This window comes from Hipposideros armiger, unplaced genomic scaffold (genome assembly GCF_001890085.2).
Source record: "Hipposideros armiger isolate ML-2016 unplaced genomic scaffold, ASM189008v1 scaffold_119, whole genome shotgun sequence".
In the NCBI taxonomy this organism is placed as follows: domain Eukaryota; kingdom Metazoa; phylum Chordata; class Mammalia; order Chiroptera; family Hipposideridae; genus Hipposideros; species Hipposideros armiger.
This window is the reverse complement of record NW_017731469.1, coordinates 1,432,055-1,457,753: the sequence shown is the minus strand read 5'-3', so window position 1 is coordinate 1,457,753 and position 25,699 is coordinate 1,432,055. Positions and strand designations below refer to the sequence as shown.

Below are 25,699 nucleotides of genomic sequence, written 5' to 3'. Positions count from 1 at the left end.
CGCAGCCGCCACCGCCCCTGTGCCCCGCACCGCCCCCCGCCGGGACGCCGGGCAGCGCCTAGCGGGCCGGGCGGCCGCTCCCGGGCTGCGAGCGAGGGAGCGCAGGAGGAGCGCGGGGACGGCACGAGAGCGCCCCGCGACTCCGGCCTCAGCGGGGCCCCGGGCCGGCCGGCCGGCCTGCCTCAGCATGCAGCCTCCGAGGTAGAGCCTGGACGGCGCCAAGGAGCGCGGAGCGGCGCGCAGCCCGCCCGCCGGAGACAGCCGTCCGGCCTCGCGCCTGCCTGCTCCCTCCAGCCCGGTCCCCCCCTGAAATATGTTCAGGGGCGCTTGGATGTGGCCCGGGAAAGACGCCGCCGCGCTGACTATCTGCTGCTGCTGCTGCTGGGCTCCCAGGCCGAGCGACAAACCTTGCGCCGACTCCGAGCGGGCGCAGCGATGGCGACTGTCCCTGGCGTCCCTGCTCTTCTTCACCGTGCTGCTCGCTGACCATCTGTGGCTGTGCGCGGGGGCCCGGCCTCGGGCCAGGGAGCTGAGCAGCGCCATGCGGCCGCCCTGGGGGACCGGCCGTGAGCGGCAGCCGGTGCCTCCTCGCGGGGCGCTGCCACTGCCGCCGCCGCCCGGTGAGCCCAGCGCTTCCCCGGGCACCTGCGGCCCCCGATACAGCAACCTGACCAAAGCCGCCCCCGCCGCCTGTCCCGGGCCGGACTGCGGCAGTGTCCGAGAACCCAAGGGGCTGGACGCAGCTTGCACCAAATTGCAATCTTTGCAGAGACTTTTTGAACCGACCACCCCAGCCCCCCCTCTGCGGCCCCCCGACTCCCCTTCCCGTGTCCCGGCCGAGTTCCCCTCCGCCAAAAAAAACTTGCTCAAAGGCCACTTTCGGAACTTCACTCTCTCCTTTTGCGACACCTACACGGTCTGGGACTTGCTTCTGGGCATGGACCGCCCCGACAGCCTGGACTGCAGCCTGGACACCCTGCTGGGGGACCTGCTGGCTGTGGTGGCCAGCCCGGGCTCTGGGGCCTGGGAGGTGTGTAGCAACTGTATCGAGGCGTACCAGCGGCTCGACCGACATGCTCAGGAAAAATATGACGAGTTCGACCTCGTGCTGCATAAATATGTACAGGCAGAAGAGTACTCAATCCGGTCCTGCACGAAAGGCTGTAAGGTAGGGACTGGGGTCCGCGACCATAACGACTACTTGGGCGGCAGGAGCGGTGGCGCTGGGACCGGGAGGAAAAAGGTCTCCCCCTCTGCCCACCCCACCTCCTCCCATCACCCCCACCGTTATCAGTGTGGCACCACGAGTGCTACCTTCGGGTCCTCCCCAGACAAGGGGCCTCAGCGATTCAGGTCAGGCCACCACCTGGCCAACTTCTATTAAATCCAGGTTTGGGCACGCACGGCCCGACTGGGCTTCCTGGCGCCCCGCCCGGGGAGGGAGGGGTCACGGGGCCCTGGGCTGGCCAAAAGGGTGGAAAGAGGGATCGGCTCCCCCAGCCTCCATCTTCAGTCAGCGGCGCCCTCCTCCTTTTCTTGGGCTGGAATTGAAAGTCCTGGGACTGGCTGGTGTAGGGGCAAGGCCAAAGGCTAAGGAAGAGGATTTGGCAACCTAACTAACCCTCACCCTTTGGCCCCTGCAAATGGGCGAGCAGAGGGGCACACCACACTGTTGACCTTATATGACCCGTGGTGAGCTGTCAGAACCTAGGCAGGTGGCGCCCAGGGCTGCCTGTCTCTTCCCAAGGAGAAGCTCCTTGCCAGCGCCTCTTCCCTGACAAAAGAAGGATCTGGGAACCAAGCACAGCGACTTGTGGGAGGGCCGCTGAAGGTTGGTGCATTACCAAACTCCCAGTGCCTTCCCAGTGCCCTGGAGTGGCAGTGGAAGGACAGCCGGCTTTCTGGCTGCTGGGGACAGGCATCCAGAGGCGAGGTGAGGCCACTGCAGAGCGGGCCTGCCATGGGGCAGAGCAGAGTTGAGAAACTTCTTGACCCTCTGCAGGGTCATTCTGGACAATACGTGTGTGGGGGTTTTAAATATTTGGGACGTGGGGCTACCCTGTTCACTCAGCCTGGCCAGGTGGCCTTCCTTTTGGAGGAAAGAGAACAACAAGGTCAAAGGGTCAAGTGACAAGGAGACAGGGTGGGGTGGTGGTTTCGCCCATCCTCAAGTGGGGGGCTGAGAGCTGGACAGGGAGACAGTTGCCTCCTAGCCTAGCTCATCTGGCACCAAGGCTTTGGGGAGGGGCAGAAAGTGCTCCTTTCCATGCAGCGTGACTCCTGTGGACTTGGGCAGGGTTCCATGCTCTTGGTGGGCTCCTTAGGGATTTGGGCAGGGGATTAGGGAGGAAAGGGGTGGCTCATTGCTCCTGACTTCACTTTCTCCTTCTCCTTTTTCCTGTTCTCCTAACCTAGCAGTCTCCCTCCCGCCTCCCTCAGCCTCAGCTGACTCACTGCCTCACTCACACTACCAAATGAGATATTCCACTTCTTAAAGGTGTACAGACAGACAGACAGACAGACAGACACACACACACACACACACACAGACTGCTGTGCACCACCACCACTACCCCGGGCAAAGTCACAGAGATACAGAGAGATTGTCACACCCACAAACAGTGCTATAGGAGCACACAGTGTCACACACGTTCATCTCCCCACAATGTTAGAGACACAGGCAGAAATACTGTCACATGAAGGACACATTTTGTCATATAGAGATATGAACACACACCCTCAATGTGATACACACAACAGTGGGAGCGGTGGGACATGGGCCACCAGCAGAAGGAATACATAATGTCTGTCTTTTGTGGCCCTCCCTTCAACCTCATGGCCCCAACTGTTTCTTTTTCCTCAATCACCAGGATGAAAGAGAGACCATGCCATAACTTTCCTGTGGGGTTTTCCCCACGTTATAGTTGCCTTCAAGCTCTGTCTGATCCCTCACTAAATAATAATTGCTCGTGTTGATTATTTTTACCAAGCAGTTTGGTGTAGGAGAAAGACCACTGCCCTCCTGGATTCAGGAGGTCTTATCACCTCTACCACTTGTCAGCAGTGTGACCTTGGGCACGTCACTTCACTTCTCTAAGCTTTCATTTCCTCATTTGTGAAACAGGGATAACAGTCCTTGCTCTGCCCACATCCTGAGTCTTTTGTGAGATTCAAGTGTGAAGAGGTAGCTATAGTATTTTGAAATAATGATGTGATGGGTGGCATTGATGTATTGCCTAGGATTTTCAACCCCTCTCATATATATAATGAGATCACAACTGCTGGCACTCTCAGCACCATTATTCCCATTTTACAGATGAGGAAACTGAGGTGTAGGGGATCAAGCAGTTTGCCGTAAGGTCACTCAGCCAATAAGCAGGAGTGCCAGGCCTCCAAAGCCCATGCTTTTCCCAGGGCCTCCCATCAAGTTCCTGATGGCCAGGGCCCTCCCTCCTGTCCTTTGTCTCCTCCCTCTCACCCTCTGACTCTCCCTCATTCTCTCCCTCTCAAGTGAACTCCACCTGCTCTCTTGCTGCCAGGAGAAGGGCAGTGCCAGCCCCACAGCTTTCTTCCTATCTCTTCTACCTCTCTCCAGTGCTCTCACCCTCAACTGAGGCCTAGACCTAAAGTGCTCTTGATTCCAGCTGTATTGTGGGCACTAAGGGAAAAGACAGCCCTGCTCTCCTCCTTCCTGCAGCCTCCCTCTCTCCACCCCGTCACCCCACTTGTATCCCAGGCCTTCCTTGCTGATCCACGATGCTGCCCCAGGCTCCAAGCCTGCCTGTTCAGACCCTACCCCAAACAGGCCCCCTTGGAGATGATGCCCATCCTCAAAGCGTCTCCTGCATGCTGAGCGCACAGCACCAGGCCAGGATGAGGGGGCTTCCTCGACTTCTAGAAACCAAGCCTGGACCTGCTTCAGGGCCAGGTGACCCCCATTCCCGGGACCCCGTCCTGAGTGTCTCAGATCCTTCATGGGCAGCCCCAGAAACCCTGTTCTCTCCCTTTGCAATCTCTGCCCCTGTTTTGGGCCACACAGGGCCCCACGAATCATACCTGTCCTCACTGCTGCCTGTGACACCTCCCAATTTAGTACCAGCTGCAACATTTCCTTAATGTGCCACTGACTTCCTCTCTCTCGCACAGCAGGGCGATGATAACTCAGGCAGGCTGATGCCTATCCCCACCCTGGCCTCTCCCAGCCGCCGGGGGCCATGCCACGCCACCCTTATCTCCCTGTGCACATCCTCCCAAAGCCCTTATGCACCCCCCTCCCCTGGCCCTCCTGGCCCTGCCTAGGGTTACTGGACAACCACCTTGCTCCCCACAGCCCTCCATCCCCACCACCCTGCCTGGCTCTGATTGCCTCTGCCCCACCTCTGCCCCTTCCCTCCTCTAAATTCAAGGCATTCTGATTGAGGGGAGTGGCGGAGATGAGAACCAAACCCTGGCCTCTTCTCTCACAGCTCTGACCCAAGCAAGAGGGGGTAGAAGCCCAAGAGAAGGACAGTTCTCAGCTCTCTCATCGGCCATAGGGCCACATCCGTGAAGGTCAGTGCCCAGGAAAGGTGTGATAATTGTGCTCTATTCCGAACTGGCTCAAACCCACCTGGAAGACTGTGTGTTTGGTTCTGGGTCTCACACTGAGCAGGTTGGGAGGAGGCTGGAACCGAAGTTCTCTTGGATAGAGTTCGAGGGGCTGTTTCATGTGGAGGAGACGCAGGAGGCTGTGGTCTTTGATTTCAGACCTCTGAAGAGTTGTCAGTGGTGCAAAAGAAGAGGTCTGTCCTGCTGGGCCCCAGGGGGACTTTGTAGTTAGAAAGTCCTGGGTTCAAGCCCAGATCTTTTATGTATTGTCTGTGTGACCTTGAGCTAGAGACTTCGCCTCCCTGAGTCTCACTTTTCTCATCTATAAAATGGAACTCGGCCCTGTGAGGTCATTATTAATGAGTCTGCACAGTGCCTGGGCCTGGCACAGCACAGTTACTCAGTTAACAGCTGTTTTCTTCCAAAGAGGGAACAGACTGCCTTAGGAGGAGGTGCGCTCCTGTTTCCAGGAAATGTGTGGTCTGATTCAGGCAGACCCCTGGGGGGAATGCTGTGGAGATCACTCTAATTCTGGAGTATGGGGGGAGTTGGACTAGGTGACCTCTGAGGTCTGTTTCAGCCCAGAGTTTAGGCCCATGAGCAGAGCCTGCTCCCTGAACAGCAGCACTGGATGGGAAGGGCTGGGGAAAGAGGCCTAACACCCACACATGGGGGAGGGGGGCTGCCAGAGCCTCGCCTCGCCTTGCCTTCTGCCCATACCCACTGGGGCCCTGCTCTTCCTCCACTCTGGCTGGCAGCTGTTTCTGCCTCACTGCTTTCCTCTCTCCTCCCACCTGCCGCAGCTTTCCTGCTAAGCAGGACTCCTGGGCTAGCGCTGCTGCTGAGAGCAGGGAGCTAAGGGAACTGGGCAAAGGGCAAGGGCCTCAAGTTGGCCAGTGGTCCCTGTTGTCGCCCAAGTTCGCAGGCAGGGAGCAGTGCGCCGCTATCAGCCTCCCTGACCCAGGGTTCTTTCGGGCTGAGAAGGTGCTCTGGTCCCCGTGTAGGGGTAGAGGAAAGGGGCAGTAGTCAAGAAGCCGCCTCCTGGAACCCATGGCAAAGCTTTCCCTGGGGACGGGCCTCAACATCGAGGGGAGCTCACTGCCAAGGAATGTGAGCACTGGGTTTCCTGGAAGGGGCAGGGATGGAGAAGAGAAAATGCTTATAGCTCAGACAAGGATACGGTGGGTTCAGTGTGGGACTGGGAAAGTGGCTTTGGGCTGCCTACACCTCTCAAGACCCTTTGACTCCTAGCTTGACGCACTCCCACCCCCCATATTCCTCTCACTTTTCACCCACACTCAACACTCTCCGTCCATATACCTCTGACCCCACAACCTTCCCAGTCTTCTGCTGTGAGATCACCCCAGACCCTTCCCAAACCACAGCCACGCGTCACCCTCTAGTCCTTACCCCACACCTACACTCCGGCAGGCCCCCACACCTCCCATCAGTTCCTCAGCCCCTTCCCACCCTCCTATTCCCACTCCCTGCCCTGCTCCTCTGTCAGTTGACACTTTCCCTTCTCCCATCCTTCTCTACTCCTCTGATCTCCCACCTCTATCTCACACCCCTCCCGACCTTTATTCCAGGTCCTTCCCCCCAAACCTCTTGCCCTTGACTCCTCCATGCCCCTTCACACCTCACACACCTCACACCCCACTCACAGTTTACCTCCTTTATCCCCATGTCTCCTCCTGCCCCCTTTCCCCTCCCCCTCCCTGTGCTCTTTTCCTCTTCCCAACCTTCTCTCTTTCCTGCTCAGGTGGCCATGTGCATGTGTACATGCACACACACTTAGACACACATAGACTCACACTCGCACCGACACACAGTCTTCTTCATGTCTACTTCCCATCCTTCCCACAGGCTGGTGCCTGACTACTATAGTCACCATAGCAACAGGAACCTCCAAGAAGGATACACTGGTATCTCCTGAAGGTGGGTGGGGGGACTTAAATGGAGGAAGGGAGCCCAGCAGCCTCCCACCCAGTCTCATGGACTGGTTGGAAGAGTCTGCTGAACACAGCTGAGGTAGGGGTGAGCAAGGAGAAGACAGTGGGTGGGGCGGAGATTAAAGGAGGGTCAAGGATCTCCAGACACAACACAAGCATGGGCTTCTAAACCATATAGGTACGTGGCGGTCTCCTCCCCAGGCATTGGTACCCCGGGGAACGGGCACACTCAGCCTTCCGTGTTGTCTGTGGGTGGGTATGTAGGAGGACGCATCAGGTTCAAGGGTGGGAGTTTGCCCTCGAAAAACTTCTCCCTTAGGGCAGTTCCTTTGTGCCCCATCCTCTGAGGCTGTTTACCTGCTGTGTGTCCATGCAGACTGGGCATCATACTCGTGCCACCTCAGCTCATGTCTCAGAAGCTAGAAAGCCAGGGGCAGCTTCTGAGGGGTCTAGACAAATATGGGCATCTAGAAGTGCCATTTTCTGAGGCTGACCTGAGAGTTCTCTGGGGAGCTGGTATGTTGTGTTCCTGTGGGTATGCAGACTAGAGTGTGTGCAGGCAACCAGAGATGCTGGGCTAGACTTCTCTTCCTAGGCTTAAGAGCGGGTCCAGAAAAGGCTCACACTTTGAGCCAGGCAGGTGCATAGAAGGCAGAGCAAGGGTACCAGCTGGCCCTGGGAAGGGAAGGACTTGCTATGGAGTGACAGGGGCTGCCAGGGCCAACACTCCTGCTCAAGCAGATTCTGGAGAAAGGAGCTGGAAGCTGAGCCACAAGTCTCTGGACCAGAAAGCTAGGCAGGCTGGCACAGAAGAAAGGAAATGGGAGAAGAAAACGGCAAGCTTTTGAGTGCCCGGGAGATGCCAGGGTCTTTGTATGTGTCCATGAACTCATTTGATTCTGACAGTCATCCTAGCAGACAAGTCCTATCATTATCCCCATTTTACAAGTGAAAAAACTGAGGCTCAGTGAGGAAAAGTGACCTACCCAGGCCACACAGCTCAAAGGTGGGAGGACTGGACTAGAAAACCAGGTCTGTCTGTTCTTTCCCCAGTGCTCACATGTCCAGAGAAAGTGTTAGTCTCCTGCAGCTGTCTGAGGAGATGCACAGCTGGCTGCTGAGAGACTGAGCTGAGAAGCTGCGCTGACCATAGGGGAAATCCAGCAGACCTACTGGTAGCTTGTAGGGCCTCCCCCCGCCCCCCAGTGTGCCTCAGATCCAAAGTGGGGACCTGCCCACATCCTCTTTGTTCAGTACCCTAGTCTCATGCCCTTGAGGCCCAGTGCCAATCACCAGTATCCTCTTGGGACAGTGATGGAGGGTGGTGGGCATGAGGAAGAGGGGTGTTTGCTCCCTCCTTTTCTTGCTGGCTCTGCAAATGAGATGGAGGAGCTGGGCTCCTCTGACCTGGAGAAAAGGTGTGTGTTCTATTCTCAGCCTCAATCTGCTGGAAGGATCACCTGGGGCAGGTGAAGGGGCGGTCCCCTAGGCAGGCCTAGTGCAGGCCTGAGCCCTGCCCAGCACCTGCTGGGAGAGCTGAAAGTGGAAACAGTGAGTCCTTGTGACCCCAGAGCCTGCTTAGGGCACGAGTTCCCATGGAAGGGTTCTGGTGAGCCCTGGCCTAGGATGGCTGGGCTTCTCTTGTGGGGAGAAGGAAGGGCCAGCTCCCCCAGCTCTGCCTGGAGAGGGCCGTGTGCCAGTGGTGGGTATTACCATTATTTCCTGTCTTTTTGTCGTTTCATTTTCAGTAGATTGCATGTCTACCTGGCTGATCTGTGAAAGGTGAGCATGTCTGCTTAGTACTGAAGTCAACTAAAACTTCCAAACAAGTTAATCCTTCGAAATTATTATAGACTCAGAATCTTTTTAAAAATACCTTTTTCCAATTACAAAAAAAAAATGGTCTTTGAGAAATTTTGGAAAATAGAAGTAGTGTAACAGAAAAAAAGGTCCCAGAGACACTCTTAATATTATAGAGTATTTCCTCCTGATATGTCTTTTTGTGTCTTAATATATCATATATATGTATATGATCATTTTTTATTTTGGTAAAATATGAGTAACTTTAAATATACTACGTTAACCACTTTTTAATGTACAATTCAGTGGCATTACATACATTTGCAGTGCTGTGCTGTACAACCATCATCGCTCTCCAGTTCTAAAACGTTTTTATTCTCCTAAACAGAAACTCTATACCCATTACACAGTAACATCCCTCCCGCCCTTCCCCCAGCTCCTGGTGATGACCTCTGTCCTACTTTCTGAGTCTGTGAATTTGCCTACTCTAGGTACCTCATATAAATGGAATCATACATTGCTTGTCCTTTTGTGTTTGGCTTATTTCATTTAACATAATGTTTTCAAGGTGCATCCGTGTTATAGCCTGTGTCAGTACTTCATTCCTCTTTATGGTTGACTAATATTACATTGTCTGGATGTACCACGTTTTGTTTATTCATCGCTATGGACACTTGGGTTGTTTCCACTTTGGGGCAATTATGAATAAAGCTGCCATGAACATTCATGGACACGTTTTTCTGTGGACATATGGTTTCATTTCCTTCCACCTTTTGTCTATTGTGAATGATGTTGTTATGAACATTGGCATACAAGTATTTGAATCCCTCCTTTCAATTCTGTCGGGTATGTACATGTGGACTTGCTGGGTCACATGTGAAACTTTTTGAGAAACCTCCAGACTGTTTCCACAGCAGCTGCACCATTTCACATTCCCATAAGCAGTGCACAGGGGTTCCAATGTCTCCACATCCTCACCAACACTTATTATTTTCCATTTTGTTCTGATAGCCATCTTAATAAATGCGACTGTATATTTTTACACAGTTGAAATCATAGATTTTTTACCCTGCTCTTTTTAACATACTGTTAAAGTTATACTGAGTATCTTTCCATGTGATTAAATATTCATAAACGTCATTCTTGATGACTGTACAATATTCCATCACATGAATATAGTGCAATTTACTTAACTAGTCCTCCATTATTAGATATTTACTTTACTCCCAACTTTTGCTATTATAAATAATGCTGTGATGAGTGTCTTTGTTCATAAATCTTTGTCAGATCTGTGATTCCTATTTTTAATAAGTACTATCTTAATTATTTTTTTCTTATTTCTCTACCTTGCTGAGTTTCTTTAGTCACAAAATAATATACGCTCATTGTAGCAAATCTAACTTATAAGAAAAACGTTAATAATGCTCCGGTTCCTACACCTCCCAGTCCCACTGCACTGAGGTCACTGATGTTACAATTTGTGTGTATCCTTCCGCCCCTCTCTCAGAGCTTACAGAAACATTTGCACACAAAATGCCTTTTCCTTTCCTTTGTTTTGCATACAAATGGGAGCATAAACATTAATTGTGCAAGATGAACATTTGGGACTAATTTTGCAGAATCAGAGTATTAACCTTTTAAAGGCTTTTTGACATGCAAATTTCTTTCTTACTAAATTTCTTTCCAAAAAGGATTATTCTAGTTTATGCCCTCGCCAAAAATGTGGGACTAATTTACCATTCTTTTTCAGTATTGGGTATCATATTTTTGAAGCTTTACTAATTGGGAGTTGGAAGTGGTATATATAACATTGGCTTTTAATTTGCATTCCTTAGGTCAAACATTTGCTTTTCTTGTTTATAGGCCATTTGTATTGCCTGTTTTGTGAATTGTCTGTTCATGTCTTGTGTTTTTCTTATTGATTCGTATGTACTCTTTTATGTGTATTAATGGTTTTAAACTTTTCTGATCACATTTGTGGCAGTTTTTTTTTTCCATTTATTATTTGACTCTTAGAGCTGAAAGGAGGGAATGGGGAAAAAAGGAACTATGCCAGCCACTTTTTATATACTTTTATTTCATTTAATTCTTACATTTGCCTTGTGAAGTGCGTATGTACAGTAATACCTTGTTTTGCGAGCATAATTCGTTCTGGAAACAAACTACTCGTATTGCAAGATATCGCTCATTTGCCACGTTAAAATGCATTAGAAGTGTTTGCTCATCTTGCGGAACACTCTCAAACCACGTTACTCGCAATCCAAGGTTTTACTGCATTTATCCCCACTTGACTTAGGAGAAGACAGGCTCAGAGAGGTTAAGTAACTGGCTCAAGGTCATCCATCTAGTAAGAGTTGGAGCTGGGATTTGAATCCAGCTCAAATTGAGGGATTTGATTGCCAGAAAGCAATGGTACTACCCAATCTGTATAAGCGTAATTCTACTATAGGTAAAGCTTTGTGCTAGTTGCTTTACAGATATCATTGGCAGAAAGGTTAGGATCGGTGCTTGTATTGTCTCTATTTTGCAGATGGGGAAAATGTAGATCAGGGAATTTAAGGAACTTGCTTGAGGTTTCATAACTGTTAAGAGCAGACCTGATATTTGTCTGCAGGACTGATTGTGTTTAAAGATGTTTGACCCTGTCTTCACCCCATATATGCTGCCTCCCCAGGGACCATCTCCATGGATCCAAATTGAGGCCCAGAAAAGGCAAGTACTTTGCTCACAGTGCCACAGTGAATTAGTAGCTGAGTCCCTGCTTCTTTATAGGTGACTTGTCCAACACCACCAGCTAGTTAGTGACAGAGCCAGAATCTGAACCCAGCTCTAAGTGTCCGTCTGACTGGAGCAAAGGCTTTGCAATGAAGAACATTTATGGACCAAGCTGGGGAGAAGGAGCAATTAGGTAGAGTGTGCAGCTGCCCTGAGACCTTTCAGAAGGAACAGATTCTGGCATTGGAGTCCTCCAGGGCAAGGCAGTTCCAGAGCCCGGAAATGATAGGCCCTGGGACAGGAGAACTCATGTCCAAGGGCAAGAAAACCTTTCGACAAGGAGACGGCTGCCCTCCCTTTACCAGCTGCCAAAGGTTACAGCAGCAATAGCGAACCTCGGGCTCTGAGTAGGGAGTTGGTGAGCTTGGAAGAAACAAAGCAGCACTTGCCTCTTTTCAACATGTCTGTCTCCCAGGATGCACGCGCACACGTGTGTGCATTGGAAGGGATTGCTTTGATAGGGGAATGGTCATTTGTAGCCCCCTACCACCCAAATGTTCTTCCCTCACAGACACTGCTACCAAGAAAATGTTACTCATACAGGGAATGGGCTGAATACACTGATTTTAGAAAATCATCCTGCCATCCAGTCTTAGAAATGTCTCTGCAACTTGACCTGAAATTCCATCAAGAATATATTCTTTCATCTCTTGGAACGTCACTTTATTAATATTAATATTAGAAACTAAGACATAGTATCATTGTGAGGCCAAAATGACACACAGCATGCTAATGTCAAGATCACAGTGCTTGTGAGGTCGAAAGTGCTCAACAAACGGTAGCTACCATTATTCTTGCTGGCTGTCTGACCTTGGGCAAGTGATTTAAACTCTCTTGTCCTTCCTGTACTCCCCTGGAAATACAGAGGGTGCCAAAAAAAGTATACACATTTTAAGAAAGGATAAAACTGTATTAAAATTATAATACTCAATATATACTGATAACAAAAGATGAATGCAAGTCATGTGTATACATTTTTTTGGCACTCCCAGTATATCTCAACCTCAGGGTGGGTGGTTGTGAGGATTCAATGAGTTAATGAATGTCAGTTGCTTAGGACAGAGCCTAGCATATAGTAAGCACTTAATAAATGGTAGCTATAATTATTCTCACCTTAATTAGATGTCTTTAATCCAAAGGACTGGTTAACAGCCAGTTGAGATTAACAGCATTGGGGTAGACGGCTTCAGAGAAGGGAAAGGTAATTTGGGAGCAGGAGGTGAAGTGTCTGATGTGGAGGCACCTGGAGAGATTCTTGTGCTAGCAACTAGCACAAGGACATGCTTAGCTGGGCCAAGGCCTTGACTTTCCTCATCCCCAGAGGCCAAGCACAGCGGACCGGGCCTTTATCAGGTCTCTGTTCTCCCCAGCCTCTCCTCTGTCTAGCAAGGCACTGCATTTGTGAAAGGGGGTAAGGCAGGGGTAGGAAGCTGGTTTCACGAGGATCCCTGCAGAAGACCAGACATTGCTTCTAGGGCCTGGGCCCAGCGCTAGCAATGTGTGGCAGACAGGCGTGCTTGGGAGGGGGCCGTGAGATTTTATGCCACGCACATCTGTGTGCATCTCAAAGGAAGCTGTGGTTGTCACTGTCACTCTAGTGGTGGCCTGCACAGCCATTGGGCACACAAGTCCCCGAAGCTCTACTCCTCTCATTAGTTCCTCTTTTTGGCTATGGGACCACTCATTCATTCCCTTTTCCTATTGAGCTTCCTTGGCCCAAGCCCATGGCCCAGACAGTAGTGATGGAGTGGTAATCCAGGACTGGGCAGTGAAGGGCCTGGGGCTTTGGGGCTGAGTCTGGCAAAGTTGGTCAGGTCAAGTCTTGGGAATTTTGTTCTGTTTTTTTGAGGTTTGTGGCTATAAGATCAGTTTATATTTTTATTTTATTGTATTTATTAAAGTAATATATTTTCATAGTTTTAAAAGACATGTATAAGCTGCATATATATGTACTCACTCTTCATACTTGAAGCTCTCTTAGCTTTTTCTTCTGATATTTATCTCCACATTTCGAGTTTTTACCTGTCTTTTAAATAATAAATATAGATCTCAATGTTTATAATTAAAAGAGCCCTCTGCTTTACCCCTGAGCCTCGCTCTTCAGAGTTAAATACTTGCAAATCTCTTAGCTGTTTCTTCTGATATTTAGCTCTACATCTCTAAATGGCGTGCCAATACTGCTTTCTAAAATTTTTTTTCTGTTTTAAATATCTATTGCCTTTTTATTTTATTAGAGGAGGATTTGGTCCTCTCATTAACAGCAGCACCATATGTGCACAAATACTTCCTCTCTCCTCATATATCCAGTATGAGCACATCACAAGCTCTGGTTTAAACAGTATTGCAGGTTTACATTATTAGTATTATAAACATTGTTCACAGCTGAGTCATGTAGAACACTGTGATTATATCTCCTTCCTCGGTCAACTTGTTTTCCTGGAGTTAATAATTGCCTTTTTGTTCTGTTTTCTTAGTTTCCTATGACTATTTGCCAGTGCATCCCCAATTTCTCCATCAGTGCTGTAAGGTTCATGCAAACACATTAAAGAACCCATTACTTGCACCTTTTTCTGGAGCTCTCCACCTTGCTCCAATGTGGGCTAGTTGCTGGAGGCTTGGATTTCAAGCATTTAGCAGGCACCTCTTCTTTATACCCAGCTCCATGTGAAACCCTGCAGGCAATGCACCAACTAAATGAGGCGCCATCCCTGTCCTCAGGGGGCCTAGGGTCTCAAGGATGTTTAATTTATACAGCTGCCTCAGCAGGAGGCTTAGGCTCCTTTCAGTGACTTTGATCTAAGCTGCCTTTGATCCCACACTCCAGGCAGGCCTTCCCCTCTCTATCTGCACTGAATACCAGAAGAATACAGTATGGTCCTCCAGAGAGCAGACGTGGTCTTAGGCTGCATTAACAGAAATAGAGCTTCCAGAATAGGAGGGCTGATATTTCTACTCGACTCTGTGTTGATAAACTCTATCTGGGAACTGTGTTCAGTTGCAAGGGAAAAATAGGAACTCGTCTGAATAGGAAAAACCAGTAGAGAAGAGAGAAGTAGAAATGACATCCTATGAAATAGTTGAAAAAACTGGGCACCTCTGGCTTGTTGGAAGAGTCTACACATAGTGTCTCCATTTGTCTTCTGTTGTGTTCCATTTTAAATTGGCTATAGCCTGGTTTCGGCCCCCCTGCTCCACCGAAACTGCTGTCACCACGGTGAGACTGCGAACACATTCCTGTCTTAAGTCCGTATGTGCTGACCGCTCCCTGTTCTTTCAACTCTCTACTTCCCTAATTTATGGAACACCACTCTCTTCTGTTTCTCCTCCAATCTCCTAAACCATTCTCCATCTTCATAAGATTCTCTCCCTCCATCTGCCTCTTACATGTGTTTGCCAGGGGTGCACTGTTGATCCTTTTTCTGTCTACTCACTCTCCCTAGGCCATAGCATTCACTTCCTTGGCTTCCAGTGTTGCTTTATCAGTCAGGATGAGCTAGGTCATGCTGTGGTAACAGATGACTCCCAAATATCAGAGGCTTAACCCAACAATCAGTTATTTCTTGCTCAAAGTACATGCCTAAAACAGGTGAGCAGGGATCATGTGCTCACGATAGTCACCAAGAGACCCAAGCTAGTAGAGGGTTCATTTCAACACTGCTTCCACAGTCAGCAGCAGAGGGAAGAGAATGTGGCAAATCAAACACTAGCTCTTAAAGCTTCTTCCCGAAAGTGATCCCTATCACTTCAACTCATATTTCATTGGCCATGCCAAACTTCGAAGAGTGTGGGAAAGTATAGTCTACTGTGTTCCTAATGATTAATCCCCTAACCCTCGATGACTCCCAAACCTTGATGTCTACTCCAGACCCTCCTTCTGAGCTCAGACCGTTATGTCCAGCTGCCTCCTTGACATTCCTACCTGGCTGACCCACATATCACCCACTTCAAAGCCAACGCGACCAAAAGCTGAGTTCATCTTCTTCACGGCCAAATCTCCTCCAGGTTTCCCTTCCTTAAATGAATGAAACTACCATTCATCCTGCCACCCAGGTCAGAAACCTCGTAGTCATCTTGGACCCGTCCCTCTCCCTGATTCCCCACAGCCACAAGTTATCCTGTTCCTCCTACCTCCTTGACATCTCTTCTCACATCCACCCCCCGCCATTTCTCAATTCTGCTGCTACTGCCCATCGTCCCTCGCTCAGATTGTTGCAGTAGGTCTCCTAATTGGTCTCCCCATCTTCAGTCTGCATGTCTACACTCTGTCATACACACTTTCAGACATACTCGTAAGTCTGAAAAGTTAGCGACAGAAGTGAGAAGCTATATTTTAAAAAGCAATGCTTGAAAACTCGGTAAAGGCTGTCCATTGCCTATAGGATGAAGCCCAGCTCCTCCTCAGCATCCAGAGCATTATATGGGCGTGGCCTTATCACTGTGACTTATAATGATTGATTCACATGGCTGTCTGTCCTGCTCCTTGAACATGGCAATGACCTCTATGATCTGTAGCTCCCCAGCACAGTGCCAAGCACTCAGAAGATGTTCAGAAAGTGGTCATTGCATGGACAAATGAACAGGAAGACCTGATTCAGGGAACTTTACAACTACCTGCAGGGCTGGCATGGGGGACAGGAAGCTGACTCTTCTGCATGGACCCAGAGGAGCTAGTAAGAGCCATGAGCAAAGCCACAGAGAACCGTTAGCTCAGCTCAAAAGAAGGAAAAACTTCGTTAACGGCTACAGTTGTCTGAAGAGAGGAGCTGCCCTAGGACAGAATGAGCGCCCTGTGCCAAGAGGCTTACAATCAGTAGCTGGATAGCGCTTGGCAGTAATATTGGAGTGGACATTCCCACCACAGGTAGGAAAGTGGAGTGATGCCTCTCACAGTCCCTCCTCTGTTCACCTGATTGAAAAGGATCATCTCAGCTCCTTAAGAGCTGCCCCTGCATGACGGACACTGCTTCTCCACTCCCTAGGCTGAGCCTGGCCAGGCCAGGCCCACCCAGCCACTGGCCTTGGAGCAGATGGCCTTAGAGGCTTGCAGGCATGAGGGCCCTCCAGAACTGCACTGGCTTTGGGTTCTCACCCACCTCTCCTGCCATCTCCCCTGCCTTTCCTCCAAGCTACACCAGGCCAGGCCACTTTGACTCATGACTGCTCATTCTGAGAGGCAGGAAAGCTGTTGCTTATTTTTACAGCCACTTAAGTGAAGCTGTATCATCCACTTGGATTTGCCCTGTAATGCCTCTAATCCCAATCTGACTGTGCCAGCCCCAATGAGGTACAGCTGTGAGCAGCATCACGCCCATGATCTCCTCCCCCTGGGGTGCAGAGACTAACTTGGACCTTATCCTGTTCTCATCCAACTCTTTGAAAGCCCAGAATCAGGAAGAGGAGCACATGGCTCTTCAGATCCTACCCGAGGAGGTTCCTCACACAATTCCAGCTGTGCTGATGGATGCAGTGCAGAGAGGCATCAGATTAGTCATCAGAATACCTCCCCTCGAACCCTGACTTTGTAGTTGATTCCTTGCATGCCTCTGACTTGCCTAAGCCAATCCCCTTTGGTGGGCCTCAGTTTCTCCCAGGTAAAATCTGGGGGCGGGGTGGTTACCAGTGTGCTGTGGACAGTGGGTTTCATTCCCAAGCCCAGCCCAGATTGCCACTGTGCCTGCACAGGCTCTGCAGCTGCAGCTCCTGGCGGAGGGTCCCCGGGGTACATCAACAAAACAAGCCGCCAAAGAGAAGGTCTGTAGGGACAGCTTGGATGGAGAAACAGGCCCTATGCAGGGAAGCCACTTGGAATCCGAAAGGGAAATTGCCAACTTCCGGGTTGCCACAGAACTGAAGCTTTCCTCTCCAGAGGGTTTTCCAGCCCCAAACGAAGGAGTCCAGGATGGCCTCCTCTTTCTGAGTCTTGACTTTGGGGTGTGTATGCATACATTTGGGTCCATTCACACAGCACGCTCGGGGCCAAAAGTCAAGTGGTGCTTTCCAGAGGAGCATGGGGATGAGAATGCCCTGGCCAGGGCTTCCAGCCAGGGAGCAGGAAGGTAAGGCTCTCCAGTTCTTTGCATTCCTCCCTAAACTGGCAGCTGCAGAGCCCAGGAGAGGTGGGGATCCCCCTTACCTTGCCTGTTCTCATTTCAAGAGTGGCTTAGCAGCCCAGCTGGGAGGCGGGGTGGGACAGCCTTTCCAGCTTCCTTTTGCAGTTAATTGGTGTTCCCTCTAGCTACTCCCTGCTTCTGTCCCCTCCCGGTTCCCATAGCAACTTGGCTGTAGCTTGCAGAACTTGATTGACTCGGGTGGGAGAGGGGATTCTGTAGGGAAAGAAGGGCACCCCCAGGGCAAAGGCTCCCAGCCTGCCCATCCTCGGCCGCTCCCTCGAGGGTCCAGGATGGTTAAGGTTAGAAGACAGATCATGAAGAGGCCTTTTCTGACAAGGATGGAGTTTGAAGAGCCTGAAAGCCCAGAACAGGCCTGGTTCTCAGCTCTCCTTCCCTACCCACGCCCTTGTGTCCTGCCCTTACTTTGGACTTCAGTCACTGGTAGGATTGTCCAGTGGGAAGAAACCTGGAGTTGGGGTCGAGAAACCAACTTGCAAGTTTCTCCCTCTGCCACTATTCTCTGACTGTATCCAAGTCCTTCCCCCTTTTCTAGGCTTCAGTCTCCTCCTCCATAAAATGATGAAGTGGGGCGAAGCTGATAGCTTTCTGCATATTAAAGCTACTTGAGGTGTTTCGAAAATCTACAGATGTGCGGACCCCACCCACAAGCATTCTGACTTAGTTGGTCTGGAGTGTGATGTGGGCCAAGCAGAAAAAATTTTTAAACACTCTCTCAGTGATTCTAATATGCAGCCAGAGTTGACAAACTAGAGGAAATGGTCTCCAGCCCTCTGGCCGTGAGTCTTGGCTCAGTGGGTCTCCCAAGCGACTGTTGCCTGGAAATGTCCTTCTCCCTGAATGCCCCCAGCCCCAGGCAGCCCCACAGCGCTCCTAACCATGGCTCTTCCCCGTGCTTGTGGATGAGTGCCCAGGCCCAGTCTGGCTCAGTCCTAACACTGATGAGACAGGGCAAGCTACTTAGGCCCGTCTTGGGGGAAGGGCTGCAGAGACTAAGGCAGGCTTGCGGCCCAGGTGGTAGCACTGAGAGTCAGGCTTTTCCCCTGGGAAGGACCAGAGGCCACCTCTGAAGCACGTGAGCCAGCCATGGCCTCAGCTGGCTGACTGTGGGGCCAAGGAATTGGATTCCCTCTCAGCCCGCCGCTCTTCTCCCGCCATTCCCCTCACTAGCTCTTTGCCTGTTCCTTCCTTGCCATCCACAGCCCTGGTGTCCTCTTCAGGCAGTCTGCTCACCCACTTGTTGCCATGGTGACTCTGGCTGCGGGTTGTGGGGCTTGAGGGAGGGTCATCTTATTAAGGAGGAAGGCCACGTCCCTCCCCAGCCTCCCTCCATGGACTCCCTCCCTCCCTCCCAGAGCAGGTGAGTGGGAGGAGGGCTGGAACTCCTCACCTAGGAGTAGAAACGTTGAGCTGGAAGAGCCCAGGGAGAATCCCATAGGGGCCTCTGAACCTCAGCGGCGGAAGAGGGGGTAACTTCACACAGTTTGAGCTGAGGGTTGAGGTTGACTCTGGGTCCAGGCTGCAGAGATTGTGATAGAGGCTGGGCCAGAGCCTCATCTTGGCACTGGGGCCCAAAAGGAGGCAGGAGTCTCTGAGGTACTGAGGCCCTTAGCTTTAGGGATTGTCATTTCTTTCTTGCCATACGTTTCTTCCTTTCTCCTACCCTCCTTCTGATCTCTTCTCTCTCTTTCTTATCCCTGCCTTCTAACACCCCCATCTTCCTCACCCACCTTTCTCCCCCTGCTCACTCTTACCCTCATCTCTCTTACTCCCAATCTTCACAGCCCCCTCTTAGTCCCGCCGTCTTCTTTCACCCTCCCTGCACCACTTTACTTCCCCTACACCCTCCATCTATTGTTGCCCTGCTCTTTCTCCCCAACCCTGGTTTTCCTACCCCCTTTATCGCCACCATTTCTTACCCTCCAACTGCCGACTCTTATTTACCCTGTCTTTCTTACCCACCTCTTCCCTTGTACCCCCTTACCCCACTGCCACGCTCTAGTACCCCTCATCCCCCTCTCTGACCCCTCCAGCTCTCCCTTACCGTGCCTCTCACTTTCATTTCTTCCTTTCCACCCTCCTCTCACTCCCTTACCATTCCTTTGTGCGTACCTTTTATACCAATAATTTCACTTTTAGGCATTTATATAAATGTAACACAGATATGCAAGAGACATGTATACAAAGATATACACTGCAGCGTTATGTATAATAGTAAAAACTTGGCAATAACTTGGAAATAATAAATGTCCATCCACAGGAGATTGGTACCCTTTCCACTCCATTCATATAAAATCATTCTCTGTTCTTTTAGCACAGCATGCATTCACTCACCTCCGAAGCTTTGCTGAAGCTGTTGCCTCCGCCTGGAATGCCCTTTTGTGCCATCTCTACCCAACCATCTAGAATCCTGCTGCGCGTCCTCACTTACCTATTATCCCTTTGCCAAAATGTTTCCCAACTTCTATTTGCTTGCCCGCAGTGGCCAGTGGTTTAACCTCTCCGATATAGATCACATGCCAGAGATTAAAGTTCCATGTGTCTACCCATAAAACTGCAATTTCTCTGAGAGTGTAGGGATGTGTCTTTATTTGCTCATCCTGTTCATTCAATCAACAGACATTTTTTTTTACGTATATTGTGCTGAATACACAATGGTCAATAAGCCAAACCCATGTTTGTTTTCATGAATATCACATTTTAGTGAGGTTGAGAGAGAAAAACAAAACAAGGATGTAGCCAAAATCATACCTGTGGTGAAGAGACAGTTAAGAGAGAGAATAATGATGGGGCATCCTCTAGCCAGAGTGGTCAGGAAGACCCTCTCTAAGGAGGTGACATGTGAACTGAAGCCTGAAAGATGAGAAGGACCTAGCCATGCCAAAGATGGGAAAGAGCATTCCAGGCTTAGAGAACAGTGTGCCAAGGCCCTGAGATGGGGAGAGTAGGGCATGTACAAGGAAAAGCAAGAAAACCTCTGTGTGTGGAGCATGGTGGGCTTGCAGGAAGAGGCAGAAAGTGAGGTTGGAGAGAGAGGCTTGAAGTCTATGTTTAGCAGTTGGGGTTCTAGATGCTGTCAAGAGTTTGAAGCAAGGGAGCAACATGATTCAGTGGCATTTTGCGATCACTCTCTCTCCTGTGTGAACAGTGGATTGGAAAGACCAAGAGGGGAGGTGGGAAGGCCAGATTGGAGACTGTCATCCAGGTGACAAATGGCAGTGGACTGCACAAAGCTGTGAAGTGGAATGAGAATTGGCATGCCTCGCAGATGGACTGAATGTGGGGACGCAGGGAAAGAGAGGAACAAAGACTTACACCTAGGCTTCTGGCTCGAACACCCGGGTGGATGATCATTGTCTGAAATGGCCAAGACTTGGGGGTGAGAGCAGCTTTGGAGTAAAAGACAAATTGAGAACCTCATTTTAAGATTTGGAGCATGTTAAATTTCAGATGCCAGTGAGCTATCAAAGTCACAAGGAATGCTTTGGTCGTCAGGGGGTTGATTTGCACCACCACCCATCACCACCCCCCTTTGGTGATGGCTTTGGAAAAGGCCAGTGTGGCATTAAATGGCCAAAGTCCATATTCATAGTGGAATTATTTGTATTTTAGTGTAAATGTTCAAAGCCAGTTTAAGAGTCAGAAGCTCAGACCATCTTGCTCAGAGTGGTTGAAAGGCCTTCGGCAGCAGGATGACCTGGACCCTTGTTCAAAACGCGGATCCCTGAGCCCGCCTCAGGCCTCTTGAAGCTGAGGTGGAGGGCCGTTGGCATATTTAACAAGTGGCCCTGGGTACACTGAAGTCTGAGAACCATTGCTCTGAGGAGCAAGTCTGAGAAGCTTCCCATTAAGATACGAGGACTGAATGCGGGCAGGGCTTTAACCCCATGTATGAGTTCCCTGTGTGTCCTGTTAAAATTCAGGTGCTGACTTGGGTCTGGGGCGGGGCCTGGACTCGCGCATTTCTCATGAGCTTCTAGGTGATGGTGATGCTGCTGGTCCAGGCCCACACTTTCAGTAGCAGGGAGCTAGATCAATGGTTCCGAGTGCCAGGTGATTTTGCCCCCCGCCCCCCATTGCCCCCGGGACATTTGGCAATAGCAGGAGACATTTATTGCTTGTCACAGTTGGGGGTGGGGGGAGAAATGCAACTGGCAACTACTGGAGAGAGGTCAGGGACACTGCTCATTATCTTACAATGCACAGGACAGTCCCCACTACAGAGAATGATCTGGTCTAAAAGTTCAGTAGTGTTACTGTTGAGAAACTCTGTGCTTCATGTTCACCAAAGAGTACAGAGCAGGGAACCTTTCTTAGCCAGGACCCAGTACCTGAGAAGAGTGGGCGAGATGAGGGACAGGAAATATAGCCGGGAAGTGAAAGTTTCCATATGAAACGTGGTGTCTGCTCCACACCAGGGCTGAAGCCAACAGGACAGAGCATGGATTAAGAAGAGCTTAAAGGCACATCTGGTGCCTGTAAGGCAGATTTCTGTTTTTATTAAAATTAACCCCTCACATTTGTATTGCACTTTAGAGTTTACAAAACATTTTCATATGTGTCGTATTATTTGATCCACACAACACCCTAATGAGATACAGCAAGGATTATTCTCTTGCTGAAATTTAGAAACTTAACACCATCAGCCAAAGAAATGTTTGCTGAATTGAATAGAACTGAAATGCACCCCATTGTAGGTGACCTCAGACAAGCCAGGATACCTGGTTGGGTGGGATGATTGGTAAGGACCCTTCCGGCTCAGACATAGAAGTAATTTTGTGATTTTTACCAATGAACAAATTCTAAGTCTTGGATGATTGCAGACCAGGGGATTCGGGAGTCTTGGCTATGAGATGAGAAATCTTGTGGTGCGATGGAGTGGCCTTGACCTAAACCCTTCTTCTCTACCCCCTGGATCCTGGGGTTGGGTTGGTGACCATCCCTCCCGTAGACTACAAAGACACCCTTCCTCACCCCTTTCCTCTGAGGTAGGAAGGGGCTGACGCCTGGCTAATGCTCTTTCTTCTCCCCACAGGCTGTCTACAAGGCCTGGCTGTGCTCAGAATACTTCAGCGTGACCCAGCAGGAATGCCAGCGCTGGGTGCCCTGCAAGCAATACTGCCTGGAGGTGCAGACCCGGTGCCCCTTTATACTCCCCGACAATGAGGAGATGGTGTACGGAGGGCTCCCTGGTTTTATATGTACAGGTAAAGGCAGGGCGCTGGGGAGGAGGGCGGGGGCTGGGGCCCAGGGCAGGCACCAGGTCTGGGGTGTGGCGGCAGGAAGGACAGCCGGGAAGTCAGGTTAGAAGAAGGTTAGTGGGTGGAGGAGTGGGCAGTGCGGTCCCCAGGTTGGGATGGAGCCAAGTGGAGTGGGGGCAGACAGCAGAGAGGCCGTCTCGATTCCAGAGCATGCCAGGCCAGAGAGTCCTCCACAGAGACCATCTGGGGGCCCTGAGAGAGTGTGGCCAGAAAGGGAAGGGGATAAGGGGCAGGAGGAGAGGAGTCTTGGGCAGGGCCACTACAGCAGCCCCAGCTTTGAAAATCTCTTCTCTAGGAAAGGCATAGCCGTCAGCCCCTTAGCATCCCACCATAGCTTCCTTATCCATCGGCAGGGTTGCTGGATACTTCACCAAAGCGGCCGGAAACCAAGTGCTGTGATGTGCAGTGGGTCTCCTGTGACTCGGAGAAGAAGAAGTTCAAGGAGTCTAAGGCTCCCAAAACCCACTACCAGCAATTCCACCACTCCTATTTCCACCACTACCACCAACAGTACCGCCACTACCACCCCCTCCATGACCCTCCAGGTCTCATCAGCCACAAGCCCTCCCTGCTGCCGGTCTCTGGGGGTTCCCGCCTCAGCCCCAGCAGGATCCGGCTCTATGTCCTTGTTCTCATGCTCCTCCATACCATGGTGTCCTTCTCCAGCAACCAGGGTGGTGGAGGACTGGGGCTGGAGGCACTGCCTGCCCTAGATGAGGGCGTGACTCGGGAAGAGTGACAGCGGTGAGGGAGGACAGACCTCCACCACACACTGACATCAGCTCTAACTCCTCCAGGGGAAGGGGGAGGGGGCTCCTCCCGTGGGAGACACAGGACCAGGTGAGGGGCAGGGGGAAATGGGGGACCACACATAGTCCCCAGCCTACCCCCACACCAAAAGCAGCTCCAACAGAAGTGCCAGAGGGCCCCAGGGAGCTGCAAAACTCATCCAGGAGAAAAAGGCAGGAGCAGCAGGCGCCCCCTCCCAGGCCCCCATCTATGGTGGGGCCTAGAAAACAAAAGGGGGTGACTGGGGGCTGGAAATGCCCACCCGTGCTGAAGACCCTGGCCCCAGGGACGGAGGCTGCTCACCTAGCCTTGGCCCTGCAGGGAATGTTGGGGGGCCCAGAGGGGAGAAGCTCTTTCCCCCCTCCACATTCCTTCTGTTGCCAAGATCCTTAATTCCCTCCTGCCCATAACCCTACAGGCAACGGCAGATGGTGCAGTGGCCCTCCTCCAGTGCCCCTGGCCCCATGTGGGCACACACAGGGCTGCCACAGGAAGAGCCAGGTTGGGAGCTGAGGGGCGCACAGTCACAGCTAGGTCGGAAGCCCCAGTTCAATTGTGGCCCACCACCCTAGACAACGAGGGGTAGCAGTGGGGTCCAGAGTGAGTGGCGAGAGTGGAGATAGGGAAGAGGGCGAGGCGAGGGGAATTGGGAAAGGGGCTCAGAGAGATGGCTAAATGGGCTGTCGCCACCTGGCTTTGGGGATGTGGATGACCAGTGTTGAGCCAAGCTCAAGGACAGCTCCCCAAGTCACATAAGGAACCCTCTGGGGAAGGAGCACAGGAACTGGGTCGTTGGGCCTCAAAACAGAAGGCTGAGGGCACATGGTCAGACTGCCGCTGTCTGAAGGGCCATATCTTAACAGAAGGTGCACATACTCCCAAGGGCCACTCTTGCCCTGGAGATCTTGGCCTTGAGGCCAAAGACATTTCCATTTCTGATCTCCATGGAGAGGAGGGACTTAAGCCCAAGTGGGTCAGCCTGGCCTGGGTCCCCGTACTCCCTCATCTTGTCCTAGCCCAGGCCTCCATGAAGGAGAATCTGGTGGCATTGCCCCAGGGCTTTCCAGAGATGAGCCTCCCACATCCCCACCCTGCCCCTGCCCCCAGCCTACCAAAGAGTATCGATCCCTTCCCATCCCAGACCCCATGGGTTGCGATCTCAATTGTGGAACAACCAGACACCTCCTCACCGTGCAGTGGGTCCCTTGATCCAGCCACCTGTGCCCCTTGCTGGAGAACATCCAGAAACTGGCAAGAGAACCCGCTGAAGAAAGAGAATGTACTGTGGTCTCTTGATTGAAAGACTTGAACTGTGCAGTCAGGCTAGAGGGTTGAGCGAGAGCCCTTTGGGGCACATTAGCCTTGTGCTGATCTCCTGGGAGCAGGAGGCCACATTGCTGGGGACGTCTCAAAGCCAATAGGAGCAGACAAGGAAGGGAGCCAGAACTGTGTCCCTGGGACAGGCCAAGGGGCTTTTGATGCCAGAAGGGCCTGCATCGTAGGATGTGATGCCAGTTACTTAAGGGGATGGGGAGAGGACAGCTGAACTGGGTTGGCTGGGAGATAAATGAGAGACTTCCCTTGTAGAGAGGGAGTCGTTCAAGGGCCTCAGCTGGGTCCTAATTGGACTTCATGAGACTGGCGAGTCCTTCCCTGCTAGTTTTCTCATTTCTCACAGTGTATCCCCTCCCCCACCCTTGTGCCCTGCCCACATACCCCCCCCCATTTGGCCCTCAGCACTTCGGGCCTAGCCACATCCCCCGTGCCTAGAGTGCTCTTTTCAGCTGGGAAGGGAAAGAGGTGCTGGCTCCTTTCCAGAGATTCTTATGTAGACGTGAGAGATCCTAGGTACTGCCTTCTAACTCCTGCATCCTCAGGAGGGGAAAAGGGACTGGGAAGTAAAGGCGGACCTTGGGGCCCCAGGGAATGGACCCTTGGAGACTCCCATCCTCTCTTCCCCCTCACCAAGTGCCCAGGAGACCCCTGGCTCAGACCAGCCCAGGGCCTTGCCCGGTGGCAGGGGAAAGGGGCACCTCACTCCACCTCGAAGTCGTTTGACTGTCCCTATCCACTCCACCACCCAGATCTCCTACCACCCCTCAATCTGCCCTGCCTTCCGCCACAGGCAGCAGAGCTGGGCAGCTTTCTTACGCCATTTTCTACACTGTGCTTCATGAGTAGAACTTTCTTGCACTAGTTCCTATGACTGAGTCTCCAAGCTGGATTCCTACTGGTCCCCTGTCCCTTCTTCCCTCACCTGGCTATGATTCAGTTTTCCCCGTTCCCCTGCCTCTGTGTTTTGGTGAGAGTCTCTGTGTGTGTACTGCTTTCTGTTTTGTTGCATTGTGGGGCAGAGGCCTCTCTGCTCTTGTTTAAACCCCATAAAGAAATAAATGGTAAGACTTGA

General features: G+C 51.3%; 1 protein-coding gene across 1 annotated transcript; it reads left to right on the top strand.

The window, feature by feature from the left end:
- The first annotated feature begins 6 nt into the window (after positions 1–6).
- NALF2 (NALCN channel auxiliary factor 2) lies at positions 7–25,699 on the top strand. The gene is made up of 3 exons (XM_019647964.1): positions 7–1,168; positions 22,278–22,449; positions 22,857–25,699. The coding sequence occupies exons 1-3, from the start codon at positions 314–316 to the stop codon at positions 23,240–23,242; spliced, it is 1,413 nt and encodes a 470-aa protein (XP_019503509.1). The 5' UTR covers positions 7–313; the 3' UTR covers positions 23,243–25,699.

What these genes read in the sequence shown, in the direction of transcription:
- NALF2 (XM_019647964.1), top strand. Translation starts at nt 314, where the DNA reads ATGTTCAGGGGCGCTTGGATGTGGCCCGGGAAAGACGCCGCCGCGCTG. An exon ending in CCTGCACGAAAGGCTGTAAG is followed by an intron (nt 1,169 to 22,277) that starts GTAGGGACTGGG and finishes TTCTCCCCACAG; the next exon opens with GCTGTCTACAAGGCCTGGCT. An exon ending in CCCTGGTTTTATATGTACAG is followed by an intron (nt 22,450 to 22,856) that starts GTAAAGGCAGGG and finishes ATCCATCGGCAG; the next exon opens with GGTTGCTGGATACTTCACCA.